This window comes from Mercenaria mercenaria, chromosome 10, assembly GCF_021730395.1.
Source record: "Mercenaria mercenaria strain notata chromosome 10, MADL_Memer_1, whole genome shotgun sequence".
NCBI classification, from domain to species: Eukaryota; Metazoa; Mollusca; class Bivalvia; order Venerida; family Veneridae; genus Mercenaria; species Mercenaria mercenaria.
The window spans coordinates 66372567-66392755 of NC_069370.1; the positions used below are offsets into that span (position 1 = coordinate 66372567).

Below are 20189 nucleotides of genomic sequence, written 5' to 3' on the forward strand. Positions count from 1 at the left end.
GTGTCATTGAGAAGTCATGGTTGTGCCCCCAGTAGGCTTGAACCCTGAGCTGACCCCCAAACCAAAGACCACTGCCCCCCTTTAAAAGGTTTTGAAATTTGTATTATGGGGGACAGAAACGTGATAATAAGTTTTCCCATCTGCCCAAAGTCAAAAAAGGAAAAAAAATGAGTCCCAAAAAATTAAACCCAAAATTTTTTTTAATATCCCTAGTGGGGGTGTGACTTTTAACGTTGACAGTATGTAAGGTGGAAGGGTTTTATACTTACACTGCACTCATGTAATAAATTTTATGGTCACGTGCCTGCTATTTCCTGCTTCAATGTGTGGTCCCAGCCTGACTTGTTCCCTTTTGTAGTAGGGTGTTGTGGATGGTGTCACTTGTGTACTCCCGAGGAACCTCAAATGCTGGTTGCCAGTAGCGGGGGTGGTTGTACAAGTGAACGTCACAGAATTACCTCTGAGCGGAGTAGTTGCAGTTGCACTAGCAGAGGCAGCTGTTATTTCTGAAATATGATACAGACATGCATTTATTACTGGATAATGTGTCAACTCCAAAAGGATACAACGTAATCTAAACAGCAGTTTTTTTGGGTTGATTTGCAGACTACCATTGTTTATCATGCTGACGTTTTTTTTTGATAATTTCCGGGTTTTAAGCCCCAGAAAATCTGGAAATAAGTATTTCAAACATTCTTTAAGAAAAATGTTTTTTTTTTGTTAAAAAAAAGTGTTGAGTTTATGTATAGAAAGAACTATTCAATTTTTAAACAGGCAGAATTTTTTCTTTCAAACAGGCAATAATATTTACTTTCAACACGAGAAAGAACTACATGTTTTTTATTTCAACACGAGAAAGAACTATTTTACTTTAAACATAGAGAAGAATATTTGATTTCAAACCGAGCAAAAAATACATTTTTTACTTTACACAGAGCAAGAATATTTTTTTTCAACAGAGAAAGAACTACATGTTTTTACTTTCAACACAGAGCAAGAACTACATGTATTTTACTTTCAACACAGAGCAAGAACTATTTTACTTTCAACACAGAGCAAGAACTTTTTTTCTGCCAATACTGAGCTGATGAACTTAAAAGTAAGGAATGTTTTCCCTTTTGGAAAAAAGTTCGTGACTTAAGCTGAAAATAGACACTTACGTACCGTATAAACCCAAAAATACCCCTTTTGTTTATACTGTAGACAAATGTCTTGAAATACCCAACCATTTTAAACCCCTACCCCCTATTTCTACTTCTGACAGTGCCTCCCTCTTTTAAACATTCAATACATCAGAAGTCACAGAATAAACTAGAGCTGTCTTGAAGTATGAAAAGCGTTTTCATATTTTGAAATTATTGCAGCTCTATATGTAGTGATACGAATTAAACACATTCCACTTAAACATACCAGTATAGAGTTCTAATCAAAATGTTGTTGAAATAAATTTCAAGCATTACATTTTAACCCAAAGCTGCAAAAATTTCTATAAGGGACGGTCCATCTTTCAATTTGGGCCATACCTTATCATTAAAAGGGGTATAACTGAAAATATACTGATGAATAGCAAAAGTGCAGACCATGTCAGTCTGCATAGTCACAAAGGCAAATCACTGGAAGCTGAGGCTAAAGATTAAAGTAGTATGCTAGAAACATGGAACCAGGCTTTATGACCTTGTTGACTGCAGTTTTTTTAATTTGTCAATTAAAAGTGTGAACTTGTATGGAATTTCAAAGAAGAACTTTCAGTGGGGGTAATGATACTAGAAATACTTTGAACAATCTATCACTAGCATTATCTACATCAACTAATCCCTCTGCATTCTACAGATGTTGTTACACATGTAGAAGTGTAAGCAGCAAAAAGGGATTCATTCCAAGAACTCAACAGGTCAGACAAGTATCACCTAACTACACTGGCTGGACCTGTAGATACACTGAAACTAGCAGTAAAAATGATTCACTCCAAGAACTCAACAAGTCAGAAAAGAATACCTAATACATGGCCCTTCAAAAAGTTCTGTCTTTGGGTTGTTTTTTTTTGGTATATTTTCCCCCCTTTATCAAAAAATTTTTTTTTAACTTTTTCCCCAAATTGTAAAAAGCGGGTAAATAGTCTTTTTTGGTTCTTTTTGGACACGGGTAAATGGCGGTGCCTATGAATTTGGACTAATATTTCTTTAAAGAAAGCATTTTCTTAAGCCTTGGAAAAAAAAAAGTCACAGGAAAAGGTCGGTAAATAAGGGGGATGGTTTAAACTTTCCCTTTTCAGAACCCAAAAAAAGATTAACAATCACACTTGTGGAGGAGGTTTTTGCATGTATAGTGGACTCTGACATCCTTTACTTGGAAATTTTTATTGTAAAACTCTTTCACTTTCTTCGTACGGTTTGTAGAATTCCCCCCGTGACGTATGCCCGAGGGGCTCTGTGGCCAAGTTTTTAGGTTCCCTGACTTAAATTTCACTTGCCCATCGATGTGGGTTAAAGCCTCACTGGGGGGTTTTAAATTTTTCAGTGGGAAACCATCGTGGCTTCGGAAGGTCAGTGGTTCTCTCAGGAACCCATGTGGAAATAGTGACGGGGGCTTTTAAAAAGGTTCATCCAAGAGCTTAACTGTCGGCAGTTTCATCTAACTACATTGATGGCCCTGTATTACACTGAAACTAGCACTAAAAAGGAATCATTGCAAGAGCTCAAAAGTAAAATACATTTTGAGAGACCTTTGCAACAACGCAGCTTTTGATTTGAAACTCTTTGTAACAAGAGGGGCGGTGTCCCTGACACTGTTAGACTGAGCTGAGTGGAGATGACGTGGTACTGATAAAAAAAACGATGAAATACAAAAAAAATTCTGTACATACAGCCTTGGAGTCTCTAGTGTTCAATTTTAATTCCCCTGTAATTGATAGCCCGCAAGTATCCTGTGGGTTATTAAACTGGTATTTTTCCCAAACGGACAGTAGGACTGGTGATAATGAGGTAAATATGACAGTTAATTTGAAATTTTGTTATGGAAATAACTTTTTTAAATCCATTCCAGGTTGGGACTTTTGCCTGCTACCCCTGTTTCATAAGAAACCTTTACATTCTTTTATAAGTGACAATTTTCTTGTTGTATTGGTAATACATAAACATGCCTGTGCTGAAATAAAAAAAATCTTCTCCAAGCTGTATTCTTATCTGATTACTTTCCCTGGTCAAAACATGTTTTGATTAGAATAAAATCTGCTGCAGATCACTTTTGAAAATATAAATAAATACAGAAATAATCTTACGAGTTCCGTGACTATAAGCTGGTTTGATTGCGGGTTTAATGTGTATAATTTGACCCTGCATAGGGGCACCTAATACCCCGGCGCCCCCCACTCTCTGGTTGGATACTGTTAAGTTTGGATTGGCTATATCTCCATTTATAAAACGTCCTGAAATAACACATTAACCCATAACACTTCCTGTAGCATACATGTAAGCAAGAAAGCCGGGGGTGTAAAATAATGGACTAGCCCTAAATGAGAAAACAATGGTAGAACTAAACAAACTAGCATTTAGAAAAGAGAATCTAATAAAAATAATAAAATAATAAAAGACTTTATTAAAGAGGGAACACAGTCAGGAACCGATTTCCCCGTGGCCTCATAATCCATAATTGAGGTTTTGAAACCCACATATAAAGAAAATTTTTCAAAAGACAACTGATCCCGAGGTAATTATGTAACCAATAAAGGGAGTACTGGAACAATCTAAGTTAGACACACAGAAATTATTTTGTCTGTTTCATCAGGTATCGTCACGGCAACCTGAGATTAAATGAGCATGGTCAACTTCTATCATTTACATAAACAGACTTACCTTACAACAAGAGCTGTCTGTTGACAGCGCGCTTGACTACTCGAAGAATTGATGTAAGTATGTTGACAACGCGCTTGGCTATTTGAAGAACTGATGTCAGTATGGGATCAAAATACTGCCAGAGATTTTCAGATTTCTAATTTTTATGTCAAAAAAAGGCCATAACTTGGCCAAAATCTTTGTCCTAGTTATGTAGTCTTGCCTACTTTGGGGTATGTAGTAAACAAAAAGTTCCAAAGTTTGTGAAACAGTTTTTGACAAAATATGGGGCTGGATGATAAACTTAAAAGATTTTTAATTCAGAACATATTTTAGAAATTTTAAATTTTGCTAAAGGGTAATATGCTGCTAGAATAAATTACTCCAGTAAGCCCCCTGGGTTAATTCATGGACTTCACTCCTTTTCATGTTTTAAATTAAAAAGATTACCCTTCTGTTATATATCATTGCATAAATGTAAAAATACATGAACGTACCTGTTGATATTACTACTGTATTATAATTCGGGAGTTTTTGCCATCTTGCAGACAGAAGTGAGCTCGCCCTTTAGAATTCTGATGCCATCCCTGTGTACTGTAAAGGGCTTGTCTAGAAGTACGCCAACAGTACTGAAGGTGTTGAGGGAAGGGGGTTCCTGTCACAGTTGAGGCGAACTACTTCCGCGGACCTGCAGTTTTAAAAGAAAGTTTTAGTTTTTGAGACCTTGGTATTTAGCATGATATTCAATCAAGGTGTGAAACCCTTTTCTTCCTTTTTATCATTTTTTTCCTTCAATAAATTCAAAATTTAATCAAGTACTTCAAAAATTTAAAAATTCCATTTTCACTCTTTAAAAGGGTTTTTTTGATAATGAAAATTTTTTTAAATTTATAAAAAATCCAAAAAATAACCTTGTTTTCAGAAAAATTTTATCAAAACGTAGTATTGTCACATCCTAATACACCACAAGCATTTAGTTAAAACCTGCTAAAATTTGGAAAAATAGAATTTGAGCCCTCCCTGGGAAAATCACTAGGGGGGGTGCGCAGCAGGATCCGCCACCCGCGTCCGCGCAGTTGGTCAGGATCCTGGTTGAACGTTTCCCCCCAAATTCCCAAAAGGCTTTTTTAAAACGACGCATGGGCCGACCCCGATGCGCGGATGCGCGGTGGTTGGATCCAGTGGTCGCTACCCACTTTGTTGGTTTTCCCATGGCTGGTCTAGTCATAGACAATAGAAAAACAGATTCCCTCAAAAACAAAAATGGAATTTTATTTTTCATACAGGCATTTCCCAAACAGTTTTATTTTGATTGGAGGGGTAAATCTTATCAAAGGAATCTCGTGTATCAATTTTAATGATATGTGTAAGGTTAAAAAACCCCAATTTTTGAAAACAGCATCTGCCTGATGTTTCTAAATTCAAATTTGAAATTGACCAAAAGGTGACATCGTTTCTAAGATGGTTCTAGTTTAATTTTTTAAAAGTTGGAACCAGCTGACTTCTACATCAGTGTGTATTACATGAAGTGAAATGGACTGTTGTACGCAAACCGCCCGAGTTAGATAACCCGAGTTACTTGGCAGTAGTAGGGAACCGTACATGCGCATTATATCCCAAAAATGGAATGGAAGCACCGTGTTAAGATTTCCCAGGTAGCACCTAAAAAAAAATATTGTTTATTTTAAAATTTTACATTCACTGCTATCACAACAAAAATAAATTACGAAACTAAATCAAAGGATTTTCCCTTCACTCCCGGTGGATCTTTCTTTAAATTTCACATTAAATAAGGAAATTTTTAGCTTTTACTTTTAACCAAACTCTTGAGTTTTAAAAATTTCTTTTCACAGAACAGCAGGAATTAGAGCTCCCCTTTATCGACATTACATATTATAGGGTGACAAAATAAATATCTCTAATCTCGTTTTTTTTTTTTATGTTGATCAATCGAGGTGCTGGATGTTTTTCCACCAAAAAAATTTAAACAATTAATTATTTTCTTACATTTAATAATGTGTATGAAAGGGTTTATTAGTTATAGCACCTCCCCATGTTGCATAAAATTTCCCGACGGGCCCCAACAGTATTTTTTGGTGCATGTTTCAGTTGCTGTCGTTGTTCCCGGTTTGTTGCACAACCAACAGTGTTGTACAGGGTTGTCCAGGGTGCTAAAATAAGGGTTTTTCTTTTTCTAGTTGAATAAGTCTTCCTGAAAGGGTTTAAACGATCAGTGTAAATGGTGGTGGGTTTATAAAAGATAATAAAAATGACGAGATGTGATGTGTGATGTGATTGTGGTTATGTTGTGAAAAAGAGGACATTAGTTTTTTGATGGTAATGATGATGAAGTTTTTTTATTGAGATAATTTGTGATTTGTGATGTAATTTTGGCTATGATGTTAGATGGGAATCAATATAGTGAGAAATGAAATTTAGATTTGAATGTTTTTGATGATGCTGTGATGATGCTGCTTTCTATTTTCTTTTCTGGCAATTTTATAGGTAAAATGTTCATCTATTAACGATTTCACAATGGTTTTAGCCCCCGGCCCCAAGTTATTTTCGTGATTTTAAAACTTTTTAATAAATGCCTCCATTAAACTCAGAAAAATTTCTTCGTTTGACCAGGGGGATGAGCCTGTAGTTCCGAAATGACTTTAAAATTCCCCCGTCAGCGGCATTGGTGCCAAATAGGGGGAATTTGTCATGACTGAAATTCATTTTGGAAAAATTTCAATGTCCAAAAAACTTTCTACTGAAAAAATGTGAGTGGGGACTTTTATTGGGAAAAAAATTTAAATTTTTTTTTAAAGATTTTCCAAAAAATGGTACCAGTAAGCTTGCAAAAAATTCCACCCTTTTGTTGTGTATGAATTTAAAAAAAACTTTTTATTTTTTTTCTGAAAAGGGAAAACTCAAAATTTTCATGTTCTTTTGTGGTGGTTTGAGCTAAAATTCTCTTTGTATCGCCCTCTGGAAGTTTATTAAAATATGTACATGAGCAGCTTTGGCCTATTCATTTTGGCTAAAAGCCTTTAATTTTTGTGAATAATAAATTTTTCAACTTTTCCCAGGGGGGGGAAAATTTGCGTCAGAAAATTCATTTTAAGGGGTTTTTTATGCCACGGGTTAAAACCGTTGTTTGGAAAAAAATTTAAACGGTGTCCTAAAAACCCCCACCAACTTTGAGCTTGGGATTGAATTGGCTTTATAAAAAAAAAATCCAGTTTAAAAAAGGAAAAATTGCTTTAAAAAAGGTTGGGGGGGGGGGTTTTTTTGGTGTAGCTTTGATATTTAATAAATTTTTAGTTTAAATCAAAATTTTAATTAAAAAAAAACACAAAATTTTAACCCCAAAAAATTTTAAATTTTAAAAACAATTCTTCAAAAATTTTACAATTTTTTATTGTTTTCCTTTAGACCCAAAAAAGATTTTTTTGTTTTCAATCCAATCTTTGATAAAAAACAAAATATTTACAAAACCCCCCCCCCCCTTTAACAAAAAAATTCAAGTTAAAAAGGGGGTAATTCTGTCAAAAATTTAAATCCGAGTTTTGGGGATTGTTTCTCCTGGTGTTGATTTGATAGAAATAATTTTTTAAGTTTCAATCAATAGTTTTATAGTAACAGATTAAACTGACTTTATCAAAAAATTTAACCAACAGCAAGCCCACGCAATGGGAAGCAAAAAGCTTACTTTTTCTTCGAAAAGTCGAGCTAAAAATGTTAGAGGTTCAATAACATAGGAGGAAAAATACAAAATGCCACAAGATTCATCTATGACTGGGGGAGTAAATAATACAAGGAGATCCAATAATGGTGGTTCAAAAAGATAAAGGGCACATGGTTCAATCCAGTAAGGTCCAGGGATATTAAGCATGTAGGACTAGGTAAATAATGCCAGACAATTCAATCATATTGCGAAATTTCATAATGTCACATAACTCAATCATGTAACAGAATATGAATGACTCCTACAGAAGATACTTCCATTCCAGAAGCTTCCCGGGTTCTTACACACAGCAGGTGTAAAACATCTATACACATCTCAATGTTAGTAATTTTTAGTTGGAGGAGCAGGGGCTTGAACCCATGATGCCTGGTTTTGTAGTTACCACTGGCCAACTCTGTCTGCTTGTTGATGTACACTTAATATACGGTACCTACCTGAAATATTGAATGTTGTCCATCAACCTATCAACTTACATAATACATTCAAATAACTGAAGACTGACTTACCTGATCCTGTGATACAGTAGCCAAGTGAACTAGAGTATGTGTAACCTGAGCTACACTGACAGGTACCAGAAATACACTCAGTATTTGTAGTAGTACACGTCCTTGTCGGATTTGTACATGAACCACCATAAGTAGCTGAAAACAAATGATATTACATTGTACTTTTTGGTAATAACAAATATTTTGAAAATAATATGAACTGCTAAAAGAATGTTTCAAAGAGCACAGTGAAGAAAAAATTAAAATCTTTAACCATGCTTATTTCTGTTGGTTGTGAAATAAGTTCTACAACTTTTATGGATGCCTGAAATGAACACAACGTCATGTCATTATCATTGTCAGGAGTGAGTACATGCCAGACAGATTGTAAGGAGTTAGCATATGTCAGGATGAGTGTTTGAAATGAATATATGTCAGTATGAGTGTTAGGAATGAGAATGTGTCAGTTTGAGTGTCAGCAGTTAGCTAATGTCAGTATTAATATCAGGACTGTTTTACCTGAGCTTGTGATACAGTAGCCAGCAGAACTGGAGTATGTGTAACCAAACTGACATGTACAAGTACCACCACTACATTCAGCATTTGTAGTAGTACATGTCCTTGTTGGATTTGTACATGCAGCTCCAAATGCAGCTGAGAAACAAATATTATGGCATGTACTTTAGGGTGATAGCTTATATTATAATAATAATGTCAATGAAACAAAAGTGGTTATAGCAGGCAAATTTACATGATCACATCAACTGATAAAGAGAGTCAGTAAAACTTAAAATCTCAACTAAGTTGGATGGGATTTCTTTATTCTGATAAATTCATTTTGTCTTACAGATGATAAAAGCATATCTGTTTCCACTGCTAAAGGGAGAGCACATAGTCTAATCATGGGGAACATTTCTGTGTAATGGACTGAAAATAAATGTCAACATTACAGTGTGCGTAACTATGCATGTGTGTAAGATTATTAATTTTATAGTTGTCACAGGCAGCCCATATGGGCAACTCCTGCAGAAGATACTTCCATTCCAGAAGCTTCCCAGGTTCTTACACACAGCAGGTGTAAAACATCTACAAATGACTCTTATCTCAATGTTAGTAATTTTTAGTTGAATGATCATAGGCTTAAACTTATGATGCCTTGTTTTGTACTTACCACTGGACCACTCTGTCTGCTTGTTGATTTACATTTAATATACCTACCTGAAATATTAAATGTTGTCCATCAACCTATCAACTTACATAATACATTCAAATAACTGAAGACTGACTTACCTGAACTTGTGATACAGTAACCGAGTGAACTAGAGTATGTGTAACCTGAGCTACACTGACAAGTCCCAGAAATACACTCAGTACTTGTAGTAGTACACACCCTTGTTGGATTTGTACACGAACCACCATAAGTAGCTGAAAAACAAATGATATTACATTGTACTTTCTGGTGATAGCAGATATTTTGAAAATAATATGAACTGTTAAAGAAAGATTCAAATAGAACAGTGAGGAAGAAATCAAAATCTTTCATTAGAATTATCATTGCTGTTTGTGAAACAAGATCTACAAATTTTATGGGTGTTTGAATGAAGACATGTCAGTGTGAGTGTCTGAAATGAACACATTTCAGTATGTCAGGAGTTCGCACATGCTAAGATGAGTGTCTGAAATGAACACAATGTCAGTATGATTGTCAGGAGTGAGCATACACATAAAAGACTGATTACTGGGAGTTATCACATGTCAGGATGAGTGTCTGAAATGAACACAATGTCAGTATGATTGTCAGCAGTGAGCATGCACATAAAAGACTGATTACTGGGAGTTATCACATGTCAGGATGAGTGTCTGAAATGAACACAATGTCAGTATGATTGTCAGGAGTGAGCATGCACATAAAAGACTGATTACTGGGAGTTATCACATGTCAGGATGAGTGTCTGAAATGAACACAATGTCAGTATGATTGTCAGGAGTGAGCATACACATAAAAGACTGATTACTGGGAGTTATCACATGTCAGGATGAGTGTCAGCAGTGAGTATGCATATGACAGACTGATTACTGGGAGTTATCACATGTCAGGATGAGTGTCTGAAATGACCACAATGTCAGTATGATTGTCAGCAGTGAGCATGCATATGACAGACTGATTACTGGGAGGTATCACATGTCAGGATGAGTGTCTGAAATGACCACAATGTCAGTATGATTGTCAGGAGTGAGCATGCATATGACAGACTGATTACTGGGAGGTATCACATGTCAGGATGAGTGTCTGAAATGACCACATGCCAGGATAAGTACTGTGGATGAGCAGATAGCAGAGTAAGTGTCTGAAATGAAAACATGACAGTTTGTTAGGAGTGAGAACATTGCAGTTTGAGTGTCAGCAGTTAGTTGATGCCAGTATTAAATTCAGGACGGTCTTACCTGAGCTTGTGATACAGTAGCCAGCAGAACTGGAGTATGTGTAACCAAACTGACATGTACAAGTACCACCACTACATTCAGCATTTGTAGTAGTACATGTCCTTGTTGGATTTGTACATGCAGCTCCAAATGCAGCTGAGAAACAAATATTATGGCATGTATTTGAGGAAGCTTATATTATAAAAATAATGTAAACTGAAGCAAAAGTGGCTATAGCAGGCAAACTTACATAATTTCATCTGTTGTAAAAGTCAGTAAAACCAAAAATCTTAACCATGGATAGGATTTCTTTATCCTGATGAATTTATTTTGTCTTATAAATGAGAAAAGTACCTTTGCTTCCACTGCTAAAAGAGTGATTCAAATAGTAAGTAAAGAAGAAATTAAAATCTTTAGTCATGGTTATTTCTGTTGTTTGTGAAACAAGTTCTAGCTACAACTTTTATGAGTGTCTGAATAAACACATGTCAATATAAGTGTCTGAATTTCAGTACAAGTGTCAGGAGTGAGCATACACCAAACTTTTTGTTGGGAGTGAGCACATGTTAGGACGAGTGTCTGAAATTAACACATTTCAGTATGAGTGTCAGGACTGAGCACACACCAAACTTATTGTTGGAAGTGAGCACATATTAGGATGAGTGTCTGAAATGAACACATTTCAGTATGAGTGTCAGGACTGAGCATACACCAAATTTATTGTTGGGAGTGAACACATATTAAGAAGAGTGTCCAAAATGAACACATTTCAGCATGAGTGTCAGGACTGAGCACACACATAACTTAATGTTGGGAGTGAGCACATGTTAGGATGAGTGTCTGAAATGAACACAATTCAGTATGAGTGTCAGGACTGAGCACACACCAAACTTACTGTTGGGAGTGAGCAGATATTAGGATGAGTGTCTGAAATGAACACATTTCAGTATGAGTGTCAGGACTGAGCACACACCAAACTTATTGTTGGGAGTGAGCACATGTCAGGATGAGTGTCTGAAGTATGAGTGTCAGGAGTGAGCACATGCCAAGATGAGTACTGGGAGTGAGCAGATGCTAGAGTAAGTGTCTGAAATGAAAACAAGAGCACCGCCTTGCGGGTGCTGACGCTCATCTGATTTTTTTTGTATAATAGAAATATTGTCCTACCCATGATTTTCTAAGTCTAAAAAGGGCCATCATTCTTGCAAAAAGCAGGATAGAGTTATGTTTCTTGATGTACAGTGTCCACTTATGATTGTGAAAAACTGTTGCAAGTTTTAAAGCAATAGCTTTGATAGTTTATGAGAAAAGTTGCCTTAAACATAATACTCAACCAAGAAAATGATTTTCTAAGTCCAAAAGGGGCAATAATTATTGCAAAAAGCAGGATGGAGTTATGTTGCTTGCTGCACAGGGTCAGCTTATGATGGTGAACAAGTGTTGCAAGTTTCAAAGCAATAGCTTTGATAGTTTAAGAGAAAAAGTTGACCTAAACATAAAACTTAACCAAGAAATCTGATATTTTCTGAGTCCAAAAGGGGCCATAAATCTTGCAAAAAGCAGGATGGAGTTATGTTTCTTGCTGTACAGGGTCAGCTTATGATGGTGAACAAGTGTTGCAAGTTTTAAAGCAATAGCTTTGATAGTTTAGGATAAAAGCTGACCTAAACATAAAACTTAACCAAGAAAACTGATTTTCTAAGTCCAAAAGGGGCAATAATTCTTGCAAAAAGCAAGATGGAGTTATGTTTCTTGATGTACAGGGTCTGCTAATGATGGTGAACAAGTATTCCAAGTTTCAAAGCAATAGCTTTGATAGTTTAGGAGAAAAGTTGACCTAAACATAAAACTTAACCAAGAAATCTGATATTTTCTAAGTACAAAAGGGGCCATAAATGTTGCAAAAAGCAAAATGGAGTTATGTTTCTTGCTATTCAGGGTCAGCTTATGATGGTGAACATGTCTTCCAAGTTTCAAAGCAATAGCTTTGATAGTTTAGGAGAAAAGCTGACCTAAACATAAAACTTAACCAGGCAACGCCCACGCCGACGCCGATAACCGCTCAAGTGATGACAATAACTCATCATTTTTTTTCAAAAAATCAGATGAGCTAAAAATGACATGATGAGTGTCTGGTGTTAGCACATTCCAGAATAATTGTTGGAAGTAAATGCATGACAGATTAAGTGTTAGGAGTGAGAACTTGTCAGTTTGGGTGTCAGCAGTTAGCTAATGCCAGTATGAAATTCAGGACGGTCTTACCTGAGCTCGTGATACAGTAGCCAGCAGAACTGGAGTATGTGTAACCAAACTGACATGTACAAGTACCACCACTACATTCAGCATTTGTAGTAGTACATGTCCTTGTTGGATTTGTACATGCAGCCCCAAATGCAGCTGAGAAACAAATATTATGGCATGTACTATAGGGCTATAGCTTATATTAAAACAAGAGCACCGCCTTGCGGGTGCTGACGCTCATCTGATTTTTTTTGTGTAATAGAAATATTGTCCTACCCATGATTTTCTAAGTCTAAAAAGGGCCATCATTCTTGCAAAAAGCAGGATAGAGTTATGTTTCTTGATGTACAGTGTCCACTTATGATGGTGAAAAACTGTTGCAAGTTTTAAAGCAATAGCTTTAATAGTTTATGAGAAAAGTTGACTTAAACATAATACTCAACCAAGAAAATGATTTTCTAAGTCCAAAAGGGGCAATAATTATTGCAAAAAGCAGGATGGAGTTATGTTGCTTGCTGTACAGGGTCAGCTTATGATGGTGAACAAGTGTTGCAAGTTTCAAAGCAATAGCTTTGATAGTTTAAGAGAAAAAGTTGACCTAAACATAAAACTTAACCAAGAAATCTGATATTTTCTAAGTCAAAAAGGGGCCATAAATCTTGCAAAAAGCAGGACGGAGTTATGTTTCTTGCTATACAGGGTCAACTTATGATGGTAAACAAGTGTTGCAAGTTTTAAAGCAATAGCTTTGATAGTTTAGGATAAAAGCTGACCTAAACATAAAACATAACCAAGAAAACTGATTTTCTAAGTCCAAAAGGGGCAATAAATCTTGCAAAAAGCAAGATGGAGTTATGATTCTTGACGTACAGGGTCTGCTTATGATGGTGAACAAGTATTCCAAGTTTCAAAGCAATAGCTTTGATAGTTTAGGAGAAAAGTTGACCTAAACATAAAACTTAACCAAGAAATCTGATATTTTCTAAGTACAAAAGGGGCCATAAATCTTGCAAAAAGCAAGATGGAGTTATGTTTCTTGCTATACAGGGTCAGCTTATGATGGTGAACAAGTATTCCAAGTTTCAAAGCAATAGCTTTGATAGTTTAGGAGAAAAGCTGACCTAAACATAAAACTTAACCAGGCAACGCCGACGCAGACGCCGACGCCGACGCCGACACCGACGCCGACGCCGACAACCGCTCAAGTGATGACAATAACTCATCATTTTTTTTCAAAAAATCAGATGAGCTAAAAATAATGTCAACTGAAGCAACAGTGGCTGTAGCAGGCAAACTAACATAACCTCATCAGTTGTAAAAGTCAGTAAAACCAAAAATCTTAACCTTGGATGGGACTTCTTTATCCTGATGAATTGATTTTGTCTTATTAATGAGAAAAGTACCTTTGCTTCCACTGCTAAAAGAGTGATTCAAATAGAAAGTAAAGAAGAATTTAAAATCTTTTATTCTGATTATTTTTGTTGTTTGTGAAACAAGTTCTACAACTTTTATTAGAGTCTGAATAAACACATGTCAATATAAGTGTCTGGATTTCAGTACAAGTGTCAGGAGGGAGCACACACCAAACTTAATGTTGGGAGTGAGCACATGACAGGATGAGTGTCTGAAATGAAAACATGACCAGATGAGTGTCAATTGTAAGCACATTCCAGAATAATTGTTGGGAGTAAATGCATGACAGGATAAGTGTTAGGAGTGAGAACGTGTCAGTTTAAGTGTCAGCAGTTAGCTCTTGCCAGTATTAAATTCAGGACTATCTTACCTGAGCTCGTGATACAGTAGCCAGCAGAACTGGAGTATGTGTAACCAAACTGACATGTACAAGTACCACCACTACATTCAGCATTTGTAGTAGTACATGTCCTTGTTGGATTTGTACATGCAGCCCCAAATGCAGCTGAGAAACAAATATTATGGCATGTACTATAGGGCTATAGCTTATATTAAAAAAATAATGTCAAATGAAGCAAAAGTGGCTATAGCAGGCAAATTTACATGAGCACATCAACTGATAAAGAGAATCAGTAAAACTTAAAATCTCAACTTTGGATGAGATTTCTTTATCCTGATAAATTCATTTTGTCTTACAGATGATAAAAGCTGCTAAAAGGGAGAAGACATAGCCTAATCATGTGGAACATTTCTGTGTAGTGGACTAAAAATTAATGTCAACATACAGAGTGCATAACTATTCATGAGTGTAAGATTATTTATAGTTGTCACAGGCGGCTCATATGGGCAACTCCTGCAGAAGATACTTCCATTCCAGAAGCTTCCCGGGTTCTTACACACAGCAGGTGTAAAACATTCACTAAGGACTCTTATCTCAATGTAAGTAATTTTTAGTTTGAGGAGCAGGGGCTTGAACCCATGATGCCTGGTTTTGTAGTTACCACTGGACCACTCTGTCTGCTTGTTGATGTACACTTAATATACCTACCTGAAATATTGAATGTTGTCCATCAATCTATCAGCTAACAGAATACATTCAAATAACCGAAGACTGACTTACCTGATCCTGTGATACAGTAGCCAAGTGTATTAGAGTACGTGTAACCTGAGCTACACTGACAAGTACCGGACCTACACTCAGTATTTGCTGTAGTACATGTCCTTGTCGGATTTGTACATGCACCTCCATAAGTAGCTGAAAAACAAATAATATTACATTGTACTTTTTGGTGATAGCAGAAATTTTGAAAATAATATGAACTGCTACAAGAAAGATTTAAATAGAACAGTGGAGAAGAAATTAAAATCTTTAATTATGATTATTTTTGTTGATTGTGAAAAAAGTTCTCCAACTTTTTATTGGTGTGTGAATGAACACATGTAAATGTGAGTGTCTGAAATGAATACATTTAAGTATGAGTGTCAGGAATGTGCACATGCTAGGATGAGTGTCTAAAATGAAAACATGTCAGCATGATAGATGAGGGTGAGCACATGCAAGAATGAGTGTAAGGAATGAGCATTATGTCAGGATGAGTGTCTGAAATGAACACATGACAAGAAGGGTGTCAGAGGTAAGCAGTGTCAAGAGTGTCGAGCACACATCAGGATAAGTTTCTGAAATGAAAACATGCTGGTATGAGTGCCTGGAGTGAGAACGTGTCAGTTTGAGTGTCAGCAGTTAGTTAATGCCAGTATTAAATTCAGGACTATCTTACCTGAGCTTGTGATACAGTAGCCAGCAGAACTGGAGTATGTGTAACCAAACTGACATGTACAAGTACCACCACTACATTCAGCATTTGTAGTAGTACATGTCCTTGTTGGATTTGTACATGCAGCCCCAAATGCAGCTAGAAACAAATATTATGACATGTATTTGAGGGAGATAGCTTATATTATAAAAATAATGTCAAATGAAGCAAAAGTGGCTATAGCAGGCAAATTTACATAATTTCATCTGTTGTAAAAGTCAGTAAAACCAAAAATTTTAACCTTGGATGGGACTTCTTTATCCTGATGAATTTATTTTGTCTTATAAATGAGAAATGTACCTTTGTTTCCACTGCTAAAAGAGTGATTCAAAAAGAACATTAAAGAAGAAATTAAAATCTATAATCATGGTTATTTTTGTTGATAACTATTAGGAGTGTCTGAATGAACATATATCAGTATAAGTGTCTTAAATGGACACATTTTAGTATGAGTGTCAGGAATGTGCACATGTCGGGATGAGTGTTTGAAATGAACTCATGCTAGGATATGTAATCTGAAATATACATGTATAAGGATGAATGTCAGGTATGAGTGTATGTCTGGATGATTGTTGGGATAGAGAACATTCCAGGATGAATGTCAGAAGTTAGCATGGGCTCGGATGAGTGTCAGCAGTGAGCACATGCTAGAATGAGTGTTGGGAGAGAGTTTGAAATGAACACATTTCAGTATCAATATTTGCAATGTAAAAGTCTGACAATGTTACATGTTTATTGTGAAAAGGCATCTTAACTCAAGATAACAGTAACTATTGAATTTGATTAAGTTAGAAACACATCTCAATAAATAGCCACATTAAAACAAAGGTTAGACAATTTTCCAGCTTCCCTGTCCACAGACAAAGGTGACAAAAGCTTATATATGAAGCAGCAGAATGAAGCTAGTAGATGTACCTTTTACTGTAAGCATAGCACTATCTTAGGGACACAAGGTAAATCAAGAAATAACAGGAAATACTGTACATGTTTCAGTCATCCTTCTTTATATCTTTCTCAGATATAACAATGCCGGATGACAACAATGCTTGACTATTCAACAGCCTTGTCAACTGAATGAATATACAAGACAAAAAGGGGGTATAATTTTGTAAAAAATGCAGGGTTATGGAACCTTTTAATGCATATCAGCCCATGAAAGTGGACAAGTATGTGATGTTTCAAACCATTTCCATTAGTGGGTACTGAGATACCAGCTTACATACAAAAACTTAACCAACAAGAGCTGTCCGTAAGACAGCCAAGCTCGACTATTCGAAATATTGTCACAGAAGCAGGAAATTATTACCCAAAATGTTAAATATCAAAAGAGTTTTAAGTTCGAAAGGGGACATAATTTGACCAAAATACATATCAGAGTTATGGGACTTGATGTTATCAACTAGTTTTATAACCCCGAAGAAACATGTTAAGTTTCAATTCAATATCTGCATTAGTTTTGGGGATAGTAACTTGCATGTTAAACTTTAACCAGAATTTTCTAAGTCCAAAAGGGGGCATAATTTGCTCAAAATACATGTTAAGAGTTATGGAACTTGACCCAGTGAGGTTGGTAATTGACCTTGAAAAAGAATAAATAAGTTTCAAAGCTATATGCCTTTTGGTAATAGCCGTATGTACTTGCACGCAAAACTTTAACCAGGATTTTCTAAGTCCAAAAGGGGGCATAATTTGCCCAAAATACATGTCAGAGTTATGGGACTTGGTGCTATCAACTAGTTTTATAACCCCGAAGACACATGTGAAGTTTCAATTTAATATCTGTAGTAGTTTTGGAGATAGTTACTTGCATGTAAAACTTTAACCAGAATTTTCTAAGTCCAAAAGGGGTATAATTTGCCCAAAATACGTGTCAGAGTTATGGAACTTGACCCAGTGAGGTAGGTAATTGACCTAGAAAAAGAAAAAATAAGTTTCAAATCTATATGCCTTTTAGTAATAGCTGTATGTACTTGCACGCAAAACTTTAACCAGAATTTTCTAAGTCCAAAAGGGGGCATAATTTGGCCAAAATACATGTCAGAGTTAGGGGGCTTGACCCAGTGAGGTAGGTAATTGATCTAGAAAAAGAAAAAATAAGTTTCAAATCTATATGCCTTTTAGTAATAGCTGTATGTACTTGCACGCAAAACTTTAACCAGAATTTTCTAAGTCCAAAAGGGGGCATAATTTGGCCAAAATGAAGGTCAGAGTTATGGGACTTGGTGCTATCAACTAGTTTTATAACCCCGAAGACACATGTGAAGTTTCAATTCAATATCTGCATTAGTTTTGGAGATAGTAACTTGCATGTAAAACTTTAACCAGAATTTTCTAAGTCCAAAAGGGGGCATAATTTGCTCAAAATACATGTCAGAGTTAAGGGACTTGACCCAGTGAGGTAGGTAATTGATCTAGAAAAAGAAAAAATAAGTTTCAAATCTATATGCCTTTTAGTAATAGCTGTATGTACTTGCACGCAAAACTTTAACCAGAATTTTCTAAGTCCAAAAGGGGGCATAATTTGGCCAAAATACATGTCAGAGTTATGGGGCTTGACCCAGTGAGGTAGGTAATTGATCTAGAAAAAGAAAAATAAGTTTCAAATCTATATGCCTTTTAGTAATAGCTGTATGTACTTGCACGCAAAACTTTAACCAGAATTTTCTAAGTCCAAAAGGGGGCATAATTTGGCCAAAATGAAGGTCAGAGTTATGGGACTTGGTGCTATCAACTAGTTTTATAACCCCGAAGACACATGTGAAGTTTCAATTCAATATCTGCATTAGTTTTGGAGATAGTAACTTGCATGTAAAACTTTAACCAAAATTTTCTAAGTCCAAAAGGGGGCATAATTTGCTCAAAATACATGTCAGAGTTATGGGACTTGACCCAGAGAGGTTGGTAATTGACCTAGAAAAAGAATAAATAAGTTTCAAAGCTATATGCCTTTAAATGATAGCTGTATGTACTTGCATGCAAAAACTTAACCAAGGTGTGACGCCGACGCCGACGCCAGGGTGAGTAGAATAGCTAGACTATTCTTCGAATAGTCGAGCTAAAAACTACTAAGTTGGAAATGGGGCATTATTTTGTAAAAAAGCAAAACAGAGTTATGGAACCTGTGTAATAAAAGTCAGTTTATCACAGTGATTAAGTGTGTGAAGTTTCAATCCATTCCCCCAAGTGGTTACTAAGATAACAGCTTACATACAAAAACTTAACCAAATCAGGATGCCAACACGGACGTGGTCGCGGACACTGATGCATGGGTGAGTCCAATAACTCTACCTATCGTATTCTTTAAATGGTCGAGCTATAAATGGTCGTGCTTTTAGTTACTTTACTAAAATGACTGCAGTTTAACACAATATACATCAATGCATCCTACATGCATTGAGAATCAAAGGAGCAAATTTATGATATATTTCGATATTAAGAACTATCCTGAAATTAAAGAAAGGCTAGTCTCAAATATTCCTATCTAATTTAGATACAGTGCAGTATATGGAAAGGTAAATTTCACAGAAAGTAAAAATGTTTCTATACAAACTAAAGGAAATAGTTATAGGTTATAAGCTTTGTATCGAGAAATATGCACAACTTCTGCAGCAAATATTGCCTTACTTTAGGACTTTATTAATTTTATTTTGTGAAATAATGTGTGCATATTTCTTGATGCCGTTAAGCATCTACTTTTATTAACACTATATAAATGGTACAAATTTTTTCTTTAGCCTTAGTAAAATTGAAAGTTTTGTTGTTAATGAATGATACACATGAAAACTGCAAATGATTTGAAATTTAAATGTCAATATGGAAAAATACTGATATGTTTAAGGTAACAATAAAACATACAAACAGATGTGTATGTAATAATAATTTATACAAAGGGGATGCAATTACACATTTATAACCTGACCAGGATGCTATTTGCACAAACTCCTGCCACCATAAACTTTAAGATAGCCTGGAAATCTGGTCTAACAATGTCTAACTTTTTTCTTTCTGCTGATAATATCAGAAACTCAATTAATGCCAATTAACACTACCACTGGTTAGTGTAAAAGAGGGATCTTTAATGCATATAGACATTTGGTATGACCTATTTTGACAAAGCAAAAAATTGTCGACTTCCCAGGCTGCTTTAAAGAATGAAACAAGTGTGTGAATACACTGGACAATGATATATTAGTTCTTTCTATATAGATGTATGTATATATATCAGGCATGCATATATGAGTAACAC

The 20189-nt window shown here is 35.7% G+C and overlaps 1 protein-coding gene across 1 annotated transcript in view; it reads right to left on the minus strand.

The window, feature by feature from the left end:
• Positions 1 to 276: 276 nt before the first annotated feature.
• The window catches only part of LOC123561377 (multiple epidermal growth factor-like domains protein 10), a 28716-nt gene continuing 8803 nt past the window's right edge, over positions 277 to 20189 (minus strand). The window contains exons 7-15 of the mRNA XM_053516961.1: positions 15908 to 16042; positions 15250 to 15384; positions 14500 to 14634; positions 12738 to 12872; positions 10497 to 10631; positions 9342 to 9476; positions 8073 to 8207; positions 3278 to 3424; positions 277 to 506 (exon numbers count right to left, since the gene is read on the minus strand). Of these exons, the coding sequence (XP_053372936.1) occupies positions 277 to 506; positions 3278 to 3424; positions 8073 to 8207; positions 9342 to 9476; positions 10497 to 10631; positions 12738 to 12872; positions 14500 to 14634; positions 15250 to 15384; positions 15908 to 16042 (1322 nt within the window). The remainder of the gene's footprint in view (positions 507 to 3277; positions 3425 to 8072; positions 8208 to 9341; positions 9477 to 10496; positions 10632 to 12737; positions 12873 to 14499; positions 14635 to 15249; positions 15385 to 15907; positions 16043 to 20189) is intronic.